Below are 21208 nucleotides of genomic sequence, written 5' to 3' on the forward strand. Positions count from 1 at the left end.
CAAGATACATTTTAGCACTGCAAAAGCTTTGACTGACTAATGATTTGAAAGGTCTTCCAGTAAGTGTTAAAAATATTTGCTAAAGGAATTAAGTTTAAAAATAAAATTCATCTTATGTCTGTCTCAAGGTTTAGACAGCAATCTAGCCAAGACAACCACGGTGGACACAGCAGACAATCCTAATCTCCATATCAGAACACTGAATACCTCTCCTTTCTCCACTGGAATGAGAAAACAGAAAATAACAGATACTGAACACAGTATTGTTTTCTAGAAAGGGAGGAAGTACTAAAGATCAGTCTCAAAGCTACTAACAACATCAGGTAGTTTCTCACAGATGGGGTAGGAAGGGAAGAAATCAAATAAAAAACTTAAATTTTCCTAAAGATTCAGTAAATGAAAGATTGGGAGGGAAAACGCATCACATTTTACATCACTGTAAAAAAAAAAAAAATTATGTACATTTAGGATATAATGGCATTTAATAAGCATTAAGTATGCAGGAACATTAGATGGATGGCACAGAAAAAGACCTTAATTAATCCAATTGGATTAATTTTTCCAAAATGTGTGCAATTAGGAAAACCATTAAAACCAGCTATTTGTATACTGCAGAGGACAGAGATTGTTCGTACTTACAAATACACTATGACAAATTCTAATTGCAGTTGCACACATACAACCTAATTAAAGGGGCACTGTATGGATTCAAAAGCACCTAAACAATAAGTATGATGTTTCAAACTCTTATTCCACAAAAAGCTCTACCTAAACATTTTTTCAAGTAGCCTGTTTATAGGGATCCAAACTAAGGTTTGTTTGTTAAAAAAAAAACGGAAGTCCCAGTGTTCTGAGGTTTTTTACTCATTTTATTCAAATGTGGATTCCACTACATGAGGCCTATTTTTTGTGACTTTTCTCTATCATCTTCCAATTTCTGAAAATTATATAGGAATGAACACCAACAAAAGGACTGAACCATTATTAGTAATTTGTCAAATTTATCAAAGGAACTTAGATCATTTATCAGTCTTTCTTTTCTAGGTAGAAAGGAAGAAGAGACAATACAACATACTGTTCTGTTCATATGGAAGTTACTACTGTTTAATATGCACATCACTATAGTCAGCTGAGACTTTAACAGCACTGCAATTCTTTCTGCAAGGTTAATTATAAAGCTATGAATACTAAGAATTTCATTTTACATTACAATTTTACATATGAGAATTACTTAGGTCTTGATTTTAGAAGTCTTTATTCAGATATGTAAGTATAGGTATATGTCCTGGCATAGAAAAGCTTTTCTGCAATCCGCTTGAAGGCAGGAGGCTATATCTGGCAAATAAAAACCTGTACCTGTGGAGTAAATCTCCCCAAACCAGGTTCATTGGAAAGAATGGCTTAATTTGATTTCCCTTGGAAAATATAAACCTCACATCTTAAGCTTGTTTTGGAAACGTGGAATTACTAGATTCTTGTCCAGATTCAAAACAAAATTGAAGAAAAAAGCGAAGTTAAAGCTCTGCTCAACTCAGCCTGACACCGCCAGATAATTAGGAGCGATAGCATGATGACACAGTGCAGTTATTTCATTGGTTACGAAGTAATAATTGGTATTCAAACGCTCATATTAATATACTGGGGAATTTATCAGCTTCTGACTGGAATCCTGTCAGTAGGATCCAGGCTAGCTGACTTGCATGTAAATATTTTTTTCAAGGAGATAATTTATATTTGGGATTGCTGAGGAAGCAATGGCATTGGCCAATCTCAAACTGTACTAGCAGCACGCACAAGGTCAAATACACCTCTGTGTGGCAATCTAAGACTACACACCACTTAAATGTCTCTCAAACCTTGCCTCTTGTTAGTGCCTTGCACAGGATGAAATAAACACACCTTGTGGAATATCAGTGATTATGACCAGTCATTACATACTTTTATGCAACATAGAAGACTGTCTTCTGTTCAGCATTGTTGTGCGTTAGCCCATACTAGCTACTATGAAGAAAATTATCACAGCCAAAAACAGCACAAGCATGCTCCCTTCTTCAGGCAGATACTTATTTGGTGCTATATTGCATACTGTTGCAGATCAAACATTACATTTGAAAAGGATATGTATTACTGGCACTCAATACTGCACTTTGAAAGGCAAAGTGAGACTTTAGAGCTGTATTTGCCACTAGTGAGGCTTTTGGGTAAGGATGATTTGACATCACTCCTGGGCAAAATTGTGGACAAGGAGAATACAACTGGTGTTCACTAGGGCAATTATATCAAAAAGAGAAGCAAACATGGCTCTATTTGTTAATAGTATTTCAAGTTTGGCTGAGTTCACCATTAAAGAAGATTTTTATAAAGGTTTCATGATATGGTATTTTAGTGAAAAGGACAGTAAAATATTTATACATCTTCTGTGAAGTGTCTTAATTTGCTGCCTGAGATGAGGTCAGTGGGGATATGCGTTTTTAAGGGGGATGCGCGTTTTTAAGGGGGATACAGATTATTTGGTTTTAGACACAGTGGTATCTACTCTTTTTCCGAGGTATGAATTGTCTTATGGGACACACGATAACCAGTTTCTGCTGTCCCAGAAGGCACTATGCCTCTGTCCGAACCCTCTGTGAACCTTTATGAGTCGTGATAGAAACCAGACTGACCTGAAACTTCCTATGCTGGGTCCCAGCTTGGGCTATAATGACAACCCTAAGTGAATGCCAAGGCCAAGTTACTGTGCACAGCCATATTATTTGGCGGAAAAGACACCCATGAAGGGTGGCGTCATGAACAGCTGGAATAGTGTATACACAGTCATGGAGAAATGGTAGCTGGAGTCCACCACAAAATTCAGAATTGGAAATTCGGTAACCGTTTTTCACGAGGACACTGGTTAATCACAAAAGAAAAACAAATAATATAAAGAGAAAAGCTCCATTTTTCATTTCAGTGATGGGTGTCTTCTGGACAGTATACCTTAATGAAATAAAATTTATGATTTAGATGAGTGCTGATTATTTGAATCATCAGGGGGATGAAAAGTAATGGTGACCTATAGGGTATCAGTGCCATTAATACTTTTAGTCCTAAACCATGAGTTTTCCTGAAGAAATTACTCATTAGGCAAACAAGCTCTGAGAGTCAGACAAAAGGCAGAAGACATTATATACAAAATATTTTGTATAGAACAAGCCAAGTGGAATATAAAGGCTACTTTAAATAACAAAAATTCGATTGTTATTTTTTGCCACACCACAACATCACTTATGTTCACCAAATGATGGCATAACATCCTAAATGCTCTAAATACCCCTGACATTCATTTTTTTGTTTTCTATACCTGCATGCTCAATTTACAAATAGTAAGACTTAAAAAGTTCTAATATTAACTAGAGCTGCTTAATGTTTGAGAGTGAAGATCTATGGGTGAGTCAGGCAACTTAAATTTATCTTTTCAGATTATTTTAGGAATATGTTGGGTCTAATTTAAAAATTTTCTACAGCTTCCTTAATTTCTTTTTGATGCCTTAGGAGAAAGACTCATTCCTAATAAATCTACTGGAATAACCAAACGTTGGATGAATAGAGACTCTTGTTTAAGGTTTATAAATGTCTAGCATATCACTGAGGCAAACTGTTAATTACATTTTAATGATGCCTAAGCAGTCAATTGAAACTGAAAGAAATTTTACATCTAAATAGCATTTTCTAAGCAAGAAGCAGGAAAACGTTGAAATTTAAGTTAATGACACTATAATCACCAGAGAGAGAATTGGTCTCCAGGATTACCATATTCTCTCATGAAACTTTTCTGAATTAAATGTATTATTCAGTAATCTATTCTATGCCTGTAAATTGTGCTAAAATACTACCACATGCTGCAGTGTGTTTGCAACTTCGTGAGGGCAGAGAACAGTCAATGCACATGCTGACTACTCGGGGAGCAGGTGGCCAGGGCACCTAGTGGACCATTAGTACCTATTGGCTGCAGCAGCTGACAATTTGAAACATCATGCTGCTTCATCCCTGCGGTAGGGGCATCCTTGCTGAATTACTGATGAGAATACATTAGAAAATACAAAATTAGAAATTTACCATTTTAAGGTATTTTTAACTTAAGAGATTGATCCAAGTGAAAGAAATGGATAACATTTTAAGGAATCCATCTAACTTCTATTCAAATTTAATTTACTAACTCAAAGCTAATTGCAAACTGGTGAAGTACTGCTCACAGAACTCGTGTTGATCACAGTGATGAATCAGACCTCTGGTTTCATGTCAAGGGGAGGCTCCTTGCTTTCCTGCACCAGAACTACTATTGAACTGAAAGAGTTCACTGAGCTGTTAACAGTGCCGAAAGCCATTTCACTTGACTGACGTGTAAGAGAGAATCTCAAGTTCAGTGTGTGGTATTACTGCTGGTTTAAGAGAGAAAGGAATTGGCTGCATAAGGAAAGATCACCCAGACCTAAAATGTAATACAAAGGAGTGCCTTCCTGCTTTAGCCTATGCTTCATTCGTTTAGTGTATCTGGCTTTCTTGGGGTTTCATGTCCTAATCTAAAATTAGCAGTAGAAATTCTTACAAGGTGAAGTACTCTGCTCTCTCTGTTCCAGCAACTGAGCTTGCTGTTGCTGCAGGGTTTATAGGGCAGTTTTGTTTATCAGTAAAATGGAATCAAATGCTTGGACTTAAATCTTACTGCTACATCATAAGACAGAAAATTATTCTCAGACTTCTGTTATTACCTCTTATGAAGACCTCATACACATTAATATCATCCTTGTTGTTACACAGCGTAACATTCTCATCTGCATTACCCAGATCAATAATCTTGCAGCTACTATTAAGGCTCAGCTTCCAGAGGGAGTTATGCATTGTGCTTATAAGTGTTGGCAGAAATGAATCTGACCTACTGAGACAAACTTTTCATTTAAGTGACTTTCTGGACTGTTTAAACTTAATACTTTCTGAGGCAAGACATGTAAATACAAGATTGCATTTTTTACAATGGTTTGTTAATTCTTTTATATCCTATTGATTGTTTAGCTCCCTGATCACTATCATAATTCAGTAGATCCTTGTGTATATCTCTAACACAAAATGTTACATATTTCCCATATTACATATCCTGTACAACTATGTAATATATATATAAAACATCAATTCTCATGTTAACCTTTCTCTGATAGTAAATTAGGAGTAATCTTAAAAGCAGTTGTAAGGATTCCAAAGTGAGAAACTATGAGACAGACAAATCTAAAGGAACAGGAAAAAAATTAAAAATTTTCATGACATAGGCATATAACATATACTTAGGATAAATAGTATACAGTTCAGACTAGATGAATAGTCATATTCATAAAGGAAAGATTACTTTCCTTCCAGCAGAGAACATTTTGGTTATATCTAATTCATAAAGAACCAAGGACACACAGACACAGGAGAAAAAAGGAAAGACTTGAAAAGCAGAAAGCATGGAAAAGTCTGTTTGTGTGAGATTAGACATAAGTATAATAACAAAATACTTATATGCCTACTATTTCCAGACCCAAAACTTGGTAGGCACTCTCATATATTGAGTAGTCATGTCAGGTATGCAGTAGTGTGTGTCAAGTCAAGTTATTTTATCCAGTTTAAAGAACGAACATATGAGAAAATGAACAAAGTGAACACATTTGTCCCTTCAAAGGGATTTCAATACTGTGGTACCTTCAGTCCTCAGAGCTGGAAGATAAATAGGGACTTCAAAAAATAGGCTGCTGAAAATTCACTTATATTCTTTAGGAATGGTAATGACAGTATCAGAAATGTTTTCTAGGTTTAGCGAAAAAGCACAGTAATATAATCTTTCCATCCATATGTTTCTAAATGATTAATGACTGATAGAAATGTATAGATAAGAAATACAGGGACAAAACTCATCAACTAATATCCCTGTGAATGTTATTGTGAGTTTCTTAATTGAATTTAAAACATCTCTCTCAGCTAGCACAATGACTGCTTCTCTATCTTTAATTGCTAAATTGAGGCTGATTTAAATGGAACACATTTTTACATTACATGGATATTTACACTTAGAATTGTATTTCATAGGAGCTTTATATGAAAGTAGTGATTAAAAATACTCTACATATAAATTTAAAGAGAAACTGAAAGAGTATCCCCAGATTCTTTGGATTAGAATTGCAAATTCTCTTGAGACTTTGCAAAGGAACATTGAAAGACTGAAACAAACTTGAAATCTCTGCAAATTTGAAAAATGAGGCTTTCAGAATCCAAATAATAGCACTAAAGTTAATGGTTATAGATGAAAAATAAACCTGTTTGTTTACAGAACGAATTTGCAGTCACTTTTAAGTACCATCTTTTTTTTTTGACACCCTCTAATTACACTGGAACTGTGATGCTGCCAAGAGGGTTCTTTTGTGTTTGTAGCTTTATTTTAATAGCTCTCCATATCTGCTGACAGCTGCTGTGAGTCAGTGTACTGGTTTTACAAGAAGGGGCACCAAAGACAGTGTTAAATTATTACGTGATTTATGGGGAGCCTTTGACTTCTATAGACAGAAATAATCATGTGTTCAATAGATAATGCAAAAAATCTTTCTTTACCTTCTGAAAATAATCTATGTAGTGAGTCATTAAATGCCTGCCTGTTTTTAAAGAATTGCACGTAAGGCAAAAGGAATTCATGACAATATGAAATAGAAACTGTCTCTTTCTCATAAACCTACACTCTTTCACAGACAAAACAACACTGTACAACTGACAGACTGAATAGTTTTCCCTACAATTTATAGGCAGCTTTAAAACTGGAAAAAAAAGTGCCAAGTACTAAACTGCTGTAGTGGATGGTCTTGCTTCTCATTACACATGTGTGTAAAAACAACACAAAACTTCACGTTTGAATCAAGTTTGAGCCAATGAAACTCACATGAAAAAAGTACTCACTTTTTCTTTAGTCTTCGGTCCTTTTCTGCTTGGGTTCCAAGTTTGCCTAATCCCAGAGATTCCTGAGTTGCTGCCTCTGTTTCCATGTAGCCTCCTGGAAAACAAAACAAAACAAAACAAGGCCCATCATATTTTCCCCTAGTTCTTTCCCAGTTTTTCCCAGCCTCAACACTTCAATCTCCCTCCCACTCGTCACTATCATCTATGTTTGTTTCCTTAAACCATGATATCTGGTGTTCCATGATATCTGGTGTTTGCGGACAACATCTATCACCTACAGAAGTAAATTCTGGCAAGCATTCGCTATGTGGAAAAGAGTGGAAGTAGAGGGAAAGACTGTTTCCTCCTCCTGGTGTTTAGCAGAAATTTATGAGAAGAGCACCTTTACCTACTTTGCCTGTTTTTCCTTGCTTCCTGAAGATCAATCTCATGGTCCTAAGTAAGCGCTCACCATTTTTTAATCTTAGTTGGGAAACGTACAAATGAAAGGGCCTTCTCAAAAGAAGTAAAAAGCCTCCTAGGCCTTCCTGGATGTGTCTCATGGGCACCTAATTCCTGTCAAAGGCATGGGAACTTGAATAACTTGCATAGGGCAACAAGGAAATCTTGCAGTAAACAAGGACACCCAGACCAATAAGATCATACTATAAACTAAGGACACGACTGCTACTGTATTGTGAGCATGGATCATACAATAGATCCACTAACACAACTTTCCCAGTGCAGAAGCAGAAAGATGATCTGACTTTTTTATCGCTGCCTGGATTCAAGGAAGAAGGGATCTGCTTATGCTGTCACTACAGTCTGGCTCCATGCTGTCCTCTCATTTGCACAGGTATGTGTGCAGACTGGGGCTGGAGCACTTCTTTGAAGGCTATTTTCCTCCTGTGCTGCTATTCAGAAGGCATGTAACCAGCACAAGAAGGAAGTCAAGATGTAACTGTTGGTGCTTGACTCCATTTGACAATGGCAACTTCTTATTTCTCAGCTAATCGATAGTGAAAAATTGTAGAAGTGCATGCTGGCATAATTTGGAAAGCACAGTATGAATTAAAATATTTCTATTTTAACCATAAAATAATGCATAAATGTCATATAGTGAAATAGCATCTCAGCCTTTTACAAGTCACTTTTACATGCAAGTAAGAACAAAACCTATTGCTGCATTCTGTTTATGACATTAACTTAGAAAAGCCTGGGTTTAAGCTATCCTTTCAAAGCTGGTGTAGTTGTAAGACTCCTGCTCATCTAGACAGAATTTTTCTTTATTAAAGAGGACACTACTTCCACAACTCTCACGATGAGAACGATGCCTCCAATCACAAATGCAGAAAACATGAACATTATACTTTGTTTTACTCCGTCTTCCAAAATCTTACAGAATATCTCACAAAATGTTTCTTGCTGACTCTTGAGTAAGTTCTTAATTTAGCAAATTGCACATCTTTCTGGGAGAGCAGCTCACAGTATGGCGTTAATAAATCTTTCCCAACAAGCTGACCTTTGCACACACCATACAGATCAGCTTGCCTGGGCAGGGCTGAAAAATCCAGCAATGTATTGGGTTTTTTTTAAGGATTACTTTATTTAAAATGTAATCTGGGAAGAATATGTGTCTAGTGTGGTATTCCCCAAGTGGAAAAGTTTACAATCAAACAAATAAATAAAGAAAGAAAAAGAAGACACCCATGGTCCCTGTAATATTCCTTTTCCCTCTTCCCATAATTAAAGAAATCTTGAAGAATCTAAAAATCTTGAATCTTGATTCTCAGAAAGATCTCCTAAGGCATGAAATTGAACATGAATGGTTTGACAGAGGTGATAAAAGTAGCAAATTATAAAATAATGACACTTTGGCAAGTTTAGCAGTGGAAAATTAATCATTTCAGAGCTCTGCAGGGAATGCAGAGCAAGGAAATCTTTTGGGTGATAAGCTGGCTCTATTGAAGTTCGTGATAAAACTCTGGAGCTTAAAGTATTGCTTCTTAAATACGACCATATATTATACGTGATTTTAGAGATATTATAGAATTAGTTATGGAAATATGATGTGTACTTACACTGTATAATATTACTGGGATCCCTAATATCCTCTGCATTGACATGAACTTTTAAAGTGCTCTTTAAGCATAATTGTGTGCATGTGCAAATATATATATATAAGAAAACAAATTAAAGTTTCTGAAGCTCAAAATTACATTTATTACTTTAATATTTGATGAGCTATTGAAGAAAAGGTGTTTTTCATATTAAAAACTATAAGTAGTATGTATCTATATCAAATTAGAATGTTTAATTTAAGTAAGGAATTAAATGAGATTCCTTTATTGATGTTCTATAATAAATTTAGGTTGTAAAAGCCATACAAATATATTGCAGTGCAGTAATGATAGAGCTTACTATCTTGATTTCTGTGATATAGTAACTTACTATAAATAGAACCATTAATTATATAGCTGCACAGATAGCTTACCTGTCATGGAATTGATCCAAGTACTGCAATGATTGATATTTTTTAAATTTTGTTTGGTCTTTAAAGTACAGCCACTGAATGAAAATTGGCACTCAATATTTGGTTTTCTTTTGATATCTTAAATATTAAGACAAGAAAAACTATAATTCAGCTGCTCAATGTCGTTTCAATTTCTAAAAATATTTTGCACCTACTTTTTGTTCAGTTAACAGTTCTACTGTTAATTTTATACATGCTTGTAAACCTGGTTTGGTTAATTAAAATGTGAATTATACTGAAATCTTTGCTGTTTCATTTAATTGCAAATCTTCACTAATATCTTTCTGCAATTTCATGAGCTAGTGTTGAGAATTACAAATAAGTTTTATCCAATTATACATACGTCTTATTACACATGGTGATTAGTCTACTACCAGATTACATTGCTCCTGTTACTTTATTTTTGTTCCACATTGCAAGGAACTGCTGGGAAGACCAGCATGTTGTTACACCTTTATCCCATGTGTTCCTGAGTTACTGTGAAATCATAGATTATTATGCATAATCCACCAGTATCAATAAAATTGGTTTTATGGAATGTAAATGTGAATTAATAATTCACTATGAAGTTATAAAATTCTCCATCAGTGCAGATGGCGACATACAGGTGTATTTGAAAGACTCATTTAATAGATTCCGAAATACATTACACTATTAAAAAGATTGAATAAATCAGTTTTATTCTTCCCATAGTGGAGAAAAAAAAGGAATTTAAATTGTGATTAGATTTTTTTTTTTTTCCCCCAAGAACATGAAGTTCAGGGAGAAAGGAGAAAAGTTGGAGTATAAATGGAGAATGCTCAGTTATTTGAGTTTTTATACTTTGGCCTTAATGTTACCTTATTTTATTCTGTATGATTTTAGTGATGAGTTTGTTAATTGTGATAAGGACATGTTTTAATATGAATTTATATTTTTAACTTCAGGTTTACATATTACAAACCCTTACAATCCTTTTACAGGTGTTATTTGGTCACCATGGCAGTAAAAATTTAGTGCCTCACAAATTCATATTATGTAACATCTTCCTAACTAAGAAATAGCAAATATCTCTATTTTACTGACACATCTATTCCAATTTGATGGTTTGTTGGCATGTGTAGTCATACTAATATTAATCTAGCTAGATCAGATACCTTAGCAGGATAGACCACAGCTAAGGATGTATTTGCCCACCTGGACATGCAGACTATGAGCCTTTGCTGAAGACTGTCATTTCACCTTCTATTGCTAATGCTACCTAAGGTAATTAAATAAAGTTATGCTATGACTTTTTTTTTTTTTTTTAATTTTGCATGTGATGTGGTTTTTCCTATGGAAAATCACAGAGGAAAATTTTTACCACAAATGAATTAGACTAAGGTCTTAGCAAGGGAAAAGGGGAGAAGCAGTAGAAAGAAAACAAAGCATTGCCATGAGCAGCATAGCTAGTTGAAAGAGTATGGTGAGGACATTCAGTGACAGGCACTAGCAGGCATCTATCGACACACTGAAATCTGAAAAGCAACCACACTTACTTGCAAGGACCTTCCATACCACATAGCTACATCGCTTATAGCAGTTTATTACTTACTACTTTCTCACCTCCTCTTTATTTGGCTATTTGAGAATACATTGTTAGCACTTCTACCCTAATTCAAGAGGCTACTGAAGAAGTAGGTTTAGTGAAGAGGATGACTCTAGCAATTTGTGCCAGAAGTCTCCTTTCATTTACATTATAGCAAACTCATGACAAATACAACTACTCATAGCAATGAAGTTTAATGGAAAAGTTCTGCCAGACAAAACAGAAAAATAAGCAAATTGGAAACTGAGAAGCAGTGAAATTAAAAATGGGAAAATGACTGTGAAATGGTGATGTTGGCTTGTTACCACTAATTCCTTACTGAGCTGTCCAAGACGAGCCTTCTCTTTTTTACCGAACAAGCGTCCTATCGAAGACTTGATTCCTTTCTTCTTGGGAGCTTTGTGCAGGGAGTCCTGGCTGCTATTGACACTGCCAAGACCAATGCTTTCTTGCTCCAATGAAGCAGGTAAGCTACTACAAAATGATAATAAAGAAATGGAATAGATAACATGGCAACATTTGCAGGTAAGATTTTACTTTTTTCTGAGCAGCTCTGCAAACAAATTGCGTATACTTTGGTAATGATCTCCCAACAAGTGAAACAAGCACATCATCTTTAAACAATTTAGCAACATGTAGGGCAATAAAGGATCACCTTTTGTCCATCAGTCTGAATGGATCTTACTCGAAAAAAAAGGCTGAAAGTAAATAAATATTTTTAATTTGCTAAGAAAAATTGATGAAGAAAACAGGAATCAGCCTGCAGTTTGTCTTTCTAGGATTTGCAGTTTCACTTCTTCTAGTAGCGATTGAAACTGTACCTCAGAAAAGAAATATCCAGCATGTATGGGCAGGGTCCAAAGTGGCAATGCTCACAGCATTGCATGCAACTGAGGAATAAGCCAGGCCAACGAGAGCAGCGACAAATGTTCCTTAGCTGCCTCCTAAGATGAGAATCAGAAGGCCAACCACCTCAAGGGTGTGTATGGCTAAGGTTGATGGATCCTTTTGCACCCCTCCTGGGAAACCCACATGCTCAATTACCTCTCTGAAATGCCTGTAAACCAACACATGCAGCATGAGGAATAAACAGGAAGAATCAGAGAGATGTGTGCACTTGCAGGGCCACGATATCATTGCAATTACAGAGATATGGTGGGATATCTCACATGATTGGAATGCTGTCATGGATGGCTACGTACTTTTCAGGAAAGATAGGCCAGCAAGTTAAGGTGGTGGAGTTGCTCTTTAAGTGAGAGCAACTGGAACGTGTTGAGGTCTGCCTAGGGGCAGATGAAGAGCCAGTCGAAAACTTAAGGGTAAGAATTAAGGGGCAGGCTAACATGGGTGACATTGTTGAGGGTGTTTACTACAGGCCACTTGATCAGAAAGAAGAAGTCAATGAGTCCTTCTAAAGACAGCTGGAAGTAGCCTCATGATCACCGGCCCTGGTTCTCATGGGGGACTTTAACCTGACAGTTGCTGGAGAGACAACATAGTTGAAGACACACAGTCCAGGAGGTTCCTGCAAAGCACTGATGATTGATAACTTTTTGACACAGGTGGTGGAGGAGCCAATGTGTTACTGGACCTTATGCTAACAAAGAAGGACTGGTTGGGGATGTGAAGGTTGCAGGCAGCCTTGGCTGCAGTGGCCATGAGATTGTGGAGTTCAGGATCCTGTGTGGAAGGAGCAGGGCAGTAAGCAGGATTGTGCTAAGCACCCTGGACTTCAGGAGAGCTAACTTTGGCCTCTTCAAGGACCTACTTTGTGGAATCCCATGGGTTAGGGCTCTGGAAGGTAGGGGGGATCCAAGAGATCTGGTTAATATTCAAGCATCACCTCCTCCAAGATTGATGCATTTCTATGAGTAAGAAATCAAGCAAAGGGGGCAAGATGAGCAAGGATCAAGCTCATCCTGCATGGATGAGCAAGGAGCTCCTGGCGAAACTCAAACAGAAGAAGAAAGTTAACAGAACGTGGAAAAAGGGAGAGACTACTTGGGAAGAATATAGGAACTTTGTCAGAGTATGAAGGGATACAACAAGGAAGGCTAAAGCCCATTTGAAATTAAAACTGAAGGGATGTCAAGGACAACAAGAAGGGCTTGTTCAAGTACGTTAGTAGCAAAATGAAGACTAGGGAAAATGTGGGCCTGCTGAATGACATGGATGCCCTGATGACTAAGGATACAGAGAAGACAGAGCTACTGAAAGTGTTCTTTGCTTCAGGCTTTACTGCTAAGGCCAGCCATCGGGAATCCCTGACCCTGGAGACAACAGAGAAAGTCTGGAGAAATGAAGACACTCCTTTGGTCAATGAGATTCTGTTTAAAGATCATTTAGGCAGAACTGACAACCACAAATTCATGGGTCTTAATGGAATGCACCCATGAGTGCTGAAGGATCTGGTAGATGTTATTGCTAAGCCATTCTTCATCATCTTTGAAAGGTCATGGAGAACAGGAGAGGTGCCTGAGGATTGAAGGAAAGCCAATGTCACTCCAGTCTTCAAAGAGGGCAAGAAGGAGGATCCAGAAAACTACAGGCCAGTCACCTTCATTCTTGGATAGGTGATGGAACAGCTCATCCTGGATGTCTTCTCTAAGCATATGGAAGAAAAGAAGGTTATCAGGAGTAGTCAACATGGATTCACCAAGAGGAAATCACACTTGACCGATCTGATAACCTTCTATGATTGAATGGCTGGCTGGGTAGACAAGGGGAGAGTAGCGGATGTTGTCTACCCTGACTTCAGCAAGGCTTTTGATACTCTCTCCTGTAACGTCCTCATAGGTAAGCTCAGGAAGCATGGCTTAGATGAGGGAACAGTGAGGTGGATTGAGAACTGGCTAAATGCAGAGTTCAGAGGGTTGTCTGTCCAACTAGATCAGCGACACTGTCTAGTAGCTAGCAGTGCCCCCCAGCGGTTAGTATAGGGTCCAGTTTTGTCCAATTTATTCATCAATGACCTGGGTGAAGGGACAGAGTGTAGGCTCAGCAAGTTTGCTGATGATATGAAGCCGGGGGCAGTGGCTGATACACCAGAAGTCTGTGCTGCTACTCAGTGTGACCTGACCAGGCTAGAGAGCTGGGCGGAAAGGAAGTTCAACAAAGGCAAGTGTAGGGTCCTGCACCTAGGGAGGAATAAACTCATGCACCAGTACAGGTTAGGGGTTGACTTGCTGGAAAGCAGCTCTGTGGAAAAAGACCTGAGAGTCCTGATGAACAAGTTGACCATGAGCCAGCAATGTGCCCTTGTGGCAAAGAAGGAAAATGGTGTCCTGGGGTGCATTAGGAAGAGTGTGGCCAGCAGGTCATGGGAGGTTATCCTCCCTCTCTACTCAGCCCTGGTGAGGCTGCATCTGGAGTACTGTGTCCACTTCTGGACTCCTCAGTTCAAGACAGGGGATCATATCAATTCATAAAAATATCTTAAGGGGGGGTGTCAAGAGGATGAGCCAGACTCTTTCTGGTGGTGCTCCCCAGGGGTTGCTCTGGTGGTGTCCAGCAACAGGATAAGGGGCAATGGGCACTAACTGAAACACAAGAAGTTCTATCTGAATATGAGGAAAAACTTCTTTACTTTTGGGGTGATAGAGCACTGGAACAGGCTGCCCAGAGAGGTTTTGGAACCTCCTTCTCTGAAGATATTCAAAACGAGCCTCTACAAGATCCTGTGCAACCTGCTTTAGGTGAAACTGCTTTGGCAGGGGAGGGGGAGTTGGACTGGATGTTCTCCAGAGAACCCTTCCAATCCCAACCATTCTGTGATTCTATGATTCTGTCTTTTAGCACTGACAAACGTTCTCAGGGTCATGCAAGAGACAAAGGATAAGGCTTTCTCTCTCATGGAAGGGGAAACAATTGCCAAGAAGAAGCAGGAAAAAATCAGTCATTTTGGAATAGTTAAGCAACAACATAATTTGAAAAGAATAACACCAGGTAAAACTGTGAAGTACCAGTTCCTATTACAAACATCTTACCTTCTGGCATCATTGTGGTATGAAGAAGGAAGGGTATGAGTCATTCTGATAGCTCTGGGTGTTGGAGGAGGAGAAGTTTCACATTTGATTGTGGCTTTATCTTCACGGCCATCTTCTTCAACTACTGCGATCTGGGGGATAGAGACTCCATTGAGAGCAGATTAGCTTTTCAAGAAAGTTTCAACATATGCTGCACAAATTTGTCAAGTGAACTGAGCATGCACGGTTTCAGGTGCAATTTTTTTGGCAAATAGTAAGGATTCTTATTTTTGAAAGAAGCTGTTGGGAAAGAGCAATTGTCTAAATATGGCAGCTTAAGGTATGTATTTGAAAGAAAAGAGATCACACTTGAAGAAGAAATTAATTCATTTTATGCCAAACAGGTTGATCTAGTGAAGGTCTAAACACAAAAATAACCTTAGACATGAGCATATCTCTTCATTAAACAGGATTATTTGGGTAAACAAAGTTTCTCAGGGATGTAAGGGAGAAGGTAAATACAGACATAAATAGGACCATTCTCTCCATAGCTCATTAACAGAATGGTCACAATGCTTGAAACTAAGCATGGACAAAAATGAATTTCATCACAGCATGTAATGATTTAACTTTAATATTATCTCCTTTAATGCAAAGGTAAATCCCATAGTCAGTGCCAATTCTGTAAACAATTTTATATTGCTTGAGAAGATTTCAAGTAATCTCACTCTGGTTCCTCTAGCAAGAAGAATGGTCAAAATACATTTTAAGGTAATTCTTTTGCATCCACGCTTTTTATTTAGTTAGTTTTAAACTACGTTCCTTTAAGTTTGTGCTCTAGAGGCTACTACTCCAAGGTATCACTGGTGAGCCTTGATTCTGTGACTTAGCTGTGACACCTGCAAGCCTTTCCAGGTAGGATTAAAATGATTATGTTAAGGAATTGAACGAAAAAGAGCAGAGGGAATGCAGAGGCTGGCAAGGGTATCTGAATAGCAGAGGAATATGACAAATGTGCTCTCCCAAACTTACAAACCCCCTCTAGTGTCATACCTTTCTCCGATGTTTCCTTAGGTCGCTTGGCTTAGGTTGGTAATAAAAGCAGCAACAACAAAAAAAGAATGATTAATAAATCTTGTTTGAGCAAAACAACATGCCATACATTCATTCTTCTCACATTCAAAAGTGGAAAGCAGAAGTTTCATTAATACCATCCATATTATATACTAATTATATCCTTGCTGTCATGACATAACCCCTGACAAACATGCCATTTTGGGAAAGCAGTTATTTTTTCTAAAGTTACAATCTCTTTTATTTTCATAAGCTTAGCAAAGAATAGGACATTGCAAGCTTATCACAGCATTTTTTATTTTTGGAATTTTCAAATAAATCTTTCCACTACCCCCAACAGAGATTTCTTTTTTTTTTATTTATTTTGTTTTAATTTTATCTAATATTACAAATGTATTGGTGTCACACTAAGTATAAAAACAAAATGTCATCAAAAAATAGTATGTTTGAAAAAGACGTTTTTCTCTCCAGTTATCCCACATCAAAGTGACTAGGATTTTCAGTCAATGGAAACAAATTCGCCCATCTTCTGCACTGGAGCATTATTTGGAAGTAGAAGGCTGCCAGAATGTGTCTTGTTTGACCCCCTTTTCATTTTTATTTTTGTTAGATGTCTCATTCATTTAAAGCTGAAGATAGTCTGCAGGATATATTTACTGCATGGACCTGGGCTGTGTAAACTTAGGTTTCTGCTTCTCCAGCCAACTCCTACAGGATTATTAGGCAATTTGTGCTCTAGAGACCAAATTTCTACAGAACATTAACCAACACAAAGTTTCCACTTAGAGGATGTCTGATAGCCAGTCAGTGCCTGTCCGCAGCCAATAAGGAGGAGATACTCAACACTGAGCTCCTGCTGAAACAGTGCTGGGCAGAAGTGTCCTGAAAAGGTTGATGAGGGTGAGCAAAGTTGTGAGCTGTGCTGCTGAGCACAGTCAGGTGCTACTTCTACAGTTTATGACATGCCAAGAGTTCAACTGCAACTTATGCTATACAGACATACCCATTTGAGCGTTAGCACAGCTAGAGCTGGATGCCAGTGAGTCCACGGCAACCTGAAGAACAGAGGCTATGCTGTCATTTCATATTTGAATCTGACGAACCTACCTGACCCAAAGCTACTGCGCCCAAATCAAGACAACCAGGCAGTGCAGGTGTCTGCTGGAAGGTCAGTTTAACCATTGCCATTTATCTGTAGCCAGATTGCTTAGTTTAACTGGATGGTGAAATGAAGCCAATCTGCATATTCGCGAAGGTGCTGCTTTGGTGAAGTGGGTCTGTGCCACCAATGTTTTCATTTCTCCTGTTCAGCAGTGGGAACTGGGGGCAGCACAGAATCAGTACTGCAGTCTGCCACAGCTGCCAGCCCTGACCTCCCCTCTGCAGTCCCAAGAAGGCAGCAAACACCCTGCCTAAACTGGGAGGGCTAGAGCTGGATACAAGGAGTTGTCATTTCCCAGGAAAAGGGAGTACTTAGCTAAATAATGGTAGACAGAAGCCCCTAGTCCCAGCTGAGCAGAATGAACAGCCGGGCTCCATTCCCGGTTCTTCTTTGCAGCCGTCTTGGCTAGGAGAGTTAATTTCTGCCTTATGATTGAGATCAAGGCTCATTTCCCCTCTGCTGAGAGGCTCCAAAGGGAACCATTGATGTTGCTCCCCAGGAATGGACCACAAGGGAACACTGGGGATATCATGATTATTAGAGAAATACCAAATAAAAAATGGGATTAAACGTATCTTATTCTCCTCCCTGTACATAGAGATCAGCAGAGAGGGCTGTTTTGATTCAATCCTAATGCTTAAAGGGATGAATTCACCCAGGCTCCAAAATAGTTCATAGCCTGTGCTGAACGCTGAATCCTGCATCTGCATTCTTATCAGAGGTTTATGTCTTGAATATGTCAATGCATATTACCTTCATTTACTTGACTGTTGCACTGTTAAATTTTGTCTAAGACAAAAAGCAATTTTTTTTGCAAATCCCCTTTCAAATCAAACCAGACGTTTCAGAATATGTCCTCAAATGTACAGTAATGTTAAAAATGCTTTTCATGGTAATTTGATGGCTTGGTATCTGTTTTGTGTGCTTGTAATGTTAAAATATATCAGTGAAATGAACTATTGGAAAACAAAACACTTATTTCAAGTATTTGATATACCATAATGAAAAATACATACAAAATGTTGCAAGTATATAAGAGTATACCAAATATAGAAGTATATCCAAATGATTCTATATATGAAGTAGTAGATGATTCTAATGTCATCTAGACATTTCCTGGAGGTTTAAACTTGGCAGTAGTCCCACAAACTACTGTGTAATAACTGTATCACTTCAGAGCTTTTCATTACTAAACATTTTTACATATAAATTGATTACAGTAATTCCAATGATCAGTTCTGTTTCTTATTAGTTCCACAGCTCTTGGTCCTCAGACCATTATGCCCCTGGTGAATCATGCAATGACCAAAACACAATAACAAAACTGCAAACCACCCAAATGTCCATATTCTAGGGAATTTTCTATCTATATGTATGATGAAGAGGTGAATAAAGAATTAGAGAGATGAGCTATTCATACAGTGAAATAGTAAGTATTTAAAACCAGAAATATCACACCTAAAATTGTCATCACAAAGTTTCTTACCAGCGTCATAACTCCCATTCTGTCCATCTCCCTGGCTGGACTGCGAGGGGTGAGCTTAGGAGTTGAGTGTCCGCTGGGAGGAGATGAGCTTGCAAGTGACGATGCTGTCACCGACCCAGTAATGGAGGTACCTTGGTGGACTCTGGCCAGATTTAATCCTTCCAGACTCACACTGGCCACTCTGTTCTCTATCTCTTCAGCACGCAGCTCTGTCGACTCTTTCTCTTCTTGGATTAACCTTATTAAATAAAAAAGAAAAGGTGGCTGTATTTATCTCTGATACCCCAAAAGCAGAACTAAAAACCATTTTTTTAAAAATGAAATTTGAAAGTAAAAGAAAACAAAGATGAATATCATAAACCAACTCCAAAATAATATTGAAAAGGGTAATTTTTTTAATCACCAGAATGATAAAATACAGACCATATAGGGGAGGGGCGGTTAACAATCTGATTTACCATAGGAAAATAATTCCAATCTTAAATTGGCTTCATCTGATTTTCTGTTGCTAAAGCACAAACACAAACTTAAAGTCTAATGAAACTGGGTCTTTAAGAAGGGAATTGCTAAAATAATCCAAATTAATAAAACAAGAGAACAGGCAAAACAAATTGTCCGTTTCATCCCTATGAACTGATGAAAAAAATGACAATTGTTTCTAAAGCATTGAGGTTTTAAGTGGATTTCATTAAAACAGCTCTCTTTTAGCAAAAAAATATAAGCTTCTTAAACATGGCCTCAATAGGATGCTTCCACTGAGTTCTTTAGTTTTGTTTTTAATTGTGATTGCACCTAGAATGAAAATGTGCATTTAGAATCAAACATTTGTTTACAAGTCCTTTGCCCATAAACCCAGGTTAGGAGGAGTCTTTTTTTTTTTTTTTTTTTGTGAAGAGGAGGAAAAAGTATGAAGGTTCTGAACAGAAAAGTTATTAAAATTTAATATATTCCAGTAGAGTTCTGCCTTTAAAGTTATCTTGCTCTGAGGAAGACTGAGAGCTGGATAAAGGTAATCTGGTTTTGACCGAATTTCTAACCAGTCGTTCTGTCTATAAAATCATAGAATAGTTTGGGTTGGAAGGGACCTTCAAAGGTCATCTAGTCCCACCTCCCTGCAATGAGCAGGGACATCTTCAACTAGACCAGGTTGCCCAGAACCACATTCAGCTTGGCCTTGAATGTCTCTAGGGATGGTGCATCCACCACGTCTCTGAGCAACCTGTTCCAGTATTTTACCACCTTCATTGTATTATCAGAAAGCCACTAATACAATTCGTAACATCTCCTTCATCTCCTTCTAGAGTAAGTTACTAATGAGAGGATTTTTTTCATACACCACCTTTTTTTAAAGTTACCTTTCCTGAAAAACACGTAGGAATGCTGTAAGTCTAAAATATGGTTTCATTTATAAAAATCAATTAAATTGTGTCACTGGATTCTCTATCACTCCATTAAATTTTCAAATAAATTATTAAGATACATTAAATTCACCACCTATTTCCAACCACTATAACCCAACTCGGAGCATGCAAAATCACATTCAATGCCTCCATAGAAAATCAAAACCACATCTTAGAAAACGTGATTTATATTAGACGTAACATAGGAATAATTACCAGAAGAAAGCATGAAGAGCACTGAAATAAAATATTTCTGACAGGAGGTCATTACTGAGTAAGTGGAGTCATGCAGAAAGGTGAAAAAGACCTTGAAAAGAGGGCTATGAACAGTGATCTGTCAAATCTGCCATGTGTTAGCCTTCTCTAGTATATTTCTCTTTAATTGATCAGCAGTTCTTGGAACATTTTTTGAAAGAAATTTCTATGGTTAGGAAATGAGGATGCCATTGTTATCTTCACATAATCATTACTCCTATGAAAAGCAGATACATTATCAATCATTTAAATATACAAGAAGCATTCTAATTGTTATGATTGGTACCTGAACTCATGCACTAAAGGAAGCTTGAAGCTGTAGTCATAAGTACATCAGACCTGGTTCAGACTACATACCTGATTTCTTTATTAATTGCATCTAGCTGCTCCTGAAGCATCATGGCCAGAGTCTGGGCATCAGAATGGCCGCTTGGTGACAGGAGGTCCATGGAGCTGAAAAGTGTTTCTCTATCATCATCATCGATGTCAGACATTTCAGTGTCACTTTCAAATGGATGACTGCTCAAAACACCAATCTGCTGGCTCCTATTCCACTCATGATCTCCCAGTGATTTTACCTGTGCAGGAATTAGGATGTGTATGGCTCATTCCATGGAAAAGATTTGCAAATATGAACTTCTATAAAATGGGAAAGGAAAGCAACTAACATTTAAGAATACTTATTCAATGATTAATTGTCCATTAATACTTGTAGTATTATCACAGGTGATGTGAAGTATTTTCACATAATTTCTAATGGTGTGTAAAATTACTATCAGGAAAATTTGCACAAAAAGATGCCCAGGAAAGACAGATATTCAGTATGCTTGAAC

The 21208-nt window shown here is 37.6% G+C and overlaps 1 protein-coding gene across 9 annotated transcripts in view; it reads right to left on the reverse strand.

The window, feature by feature from the left end:
* The window catches only part of PPFIA2 (PTPRF interacting protein alpha 2), a 317029-nt gene that overhangs the window by 27169 nt on the left and 268652 nt on the right, over positions 1–21208 (reverse strand). For all 9 annotated transcript variants that reach the window (XM_030479349.1, XM_030479347.1, XM_030479355.1 and 6 more), the window contains 6 exons: positions 20733–20953; positions 18721–18958; positions 16052–16081; positions 15020–15150; positions 11353–11507; positions 6955–7048 (listed from right to left, as the gene is read on the reverse strand). In XM_030479349.1, coding sequence (XP_030335209.1) covers positions 6955–7048; positions 11353–11507; positions 15020–15150; positions 16052–16081; positions 18721–18958; positions 20733–20953 — 869 coding nt within the window. The remainder of the gene's footprint in view (positions 1–6954; positions 7049–11352; positions 11508–15019; positions 15151–16051; positions 16082–18720; positions 18959–20732; positions 20954–21208) is intronic.

This window comes from Strigops habroptila, chromosome 3, assembly GCF_004027225.2.
Source record: "Strigops habroptila isolate Jane chromosome 3, bStrHab1.2.pri, whole genome shotgun sequence".
In the NCBI taxonomy this organism is placed as follows: Eukaryota; Metazoa; Chordata; class Aves; order Psittaciformes; family Psittacidae; genus Strigops; species Strigops habroptila.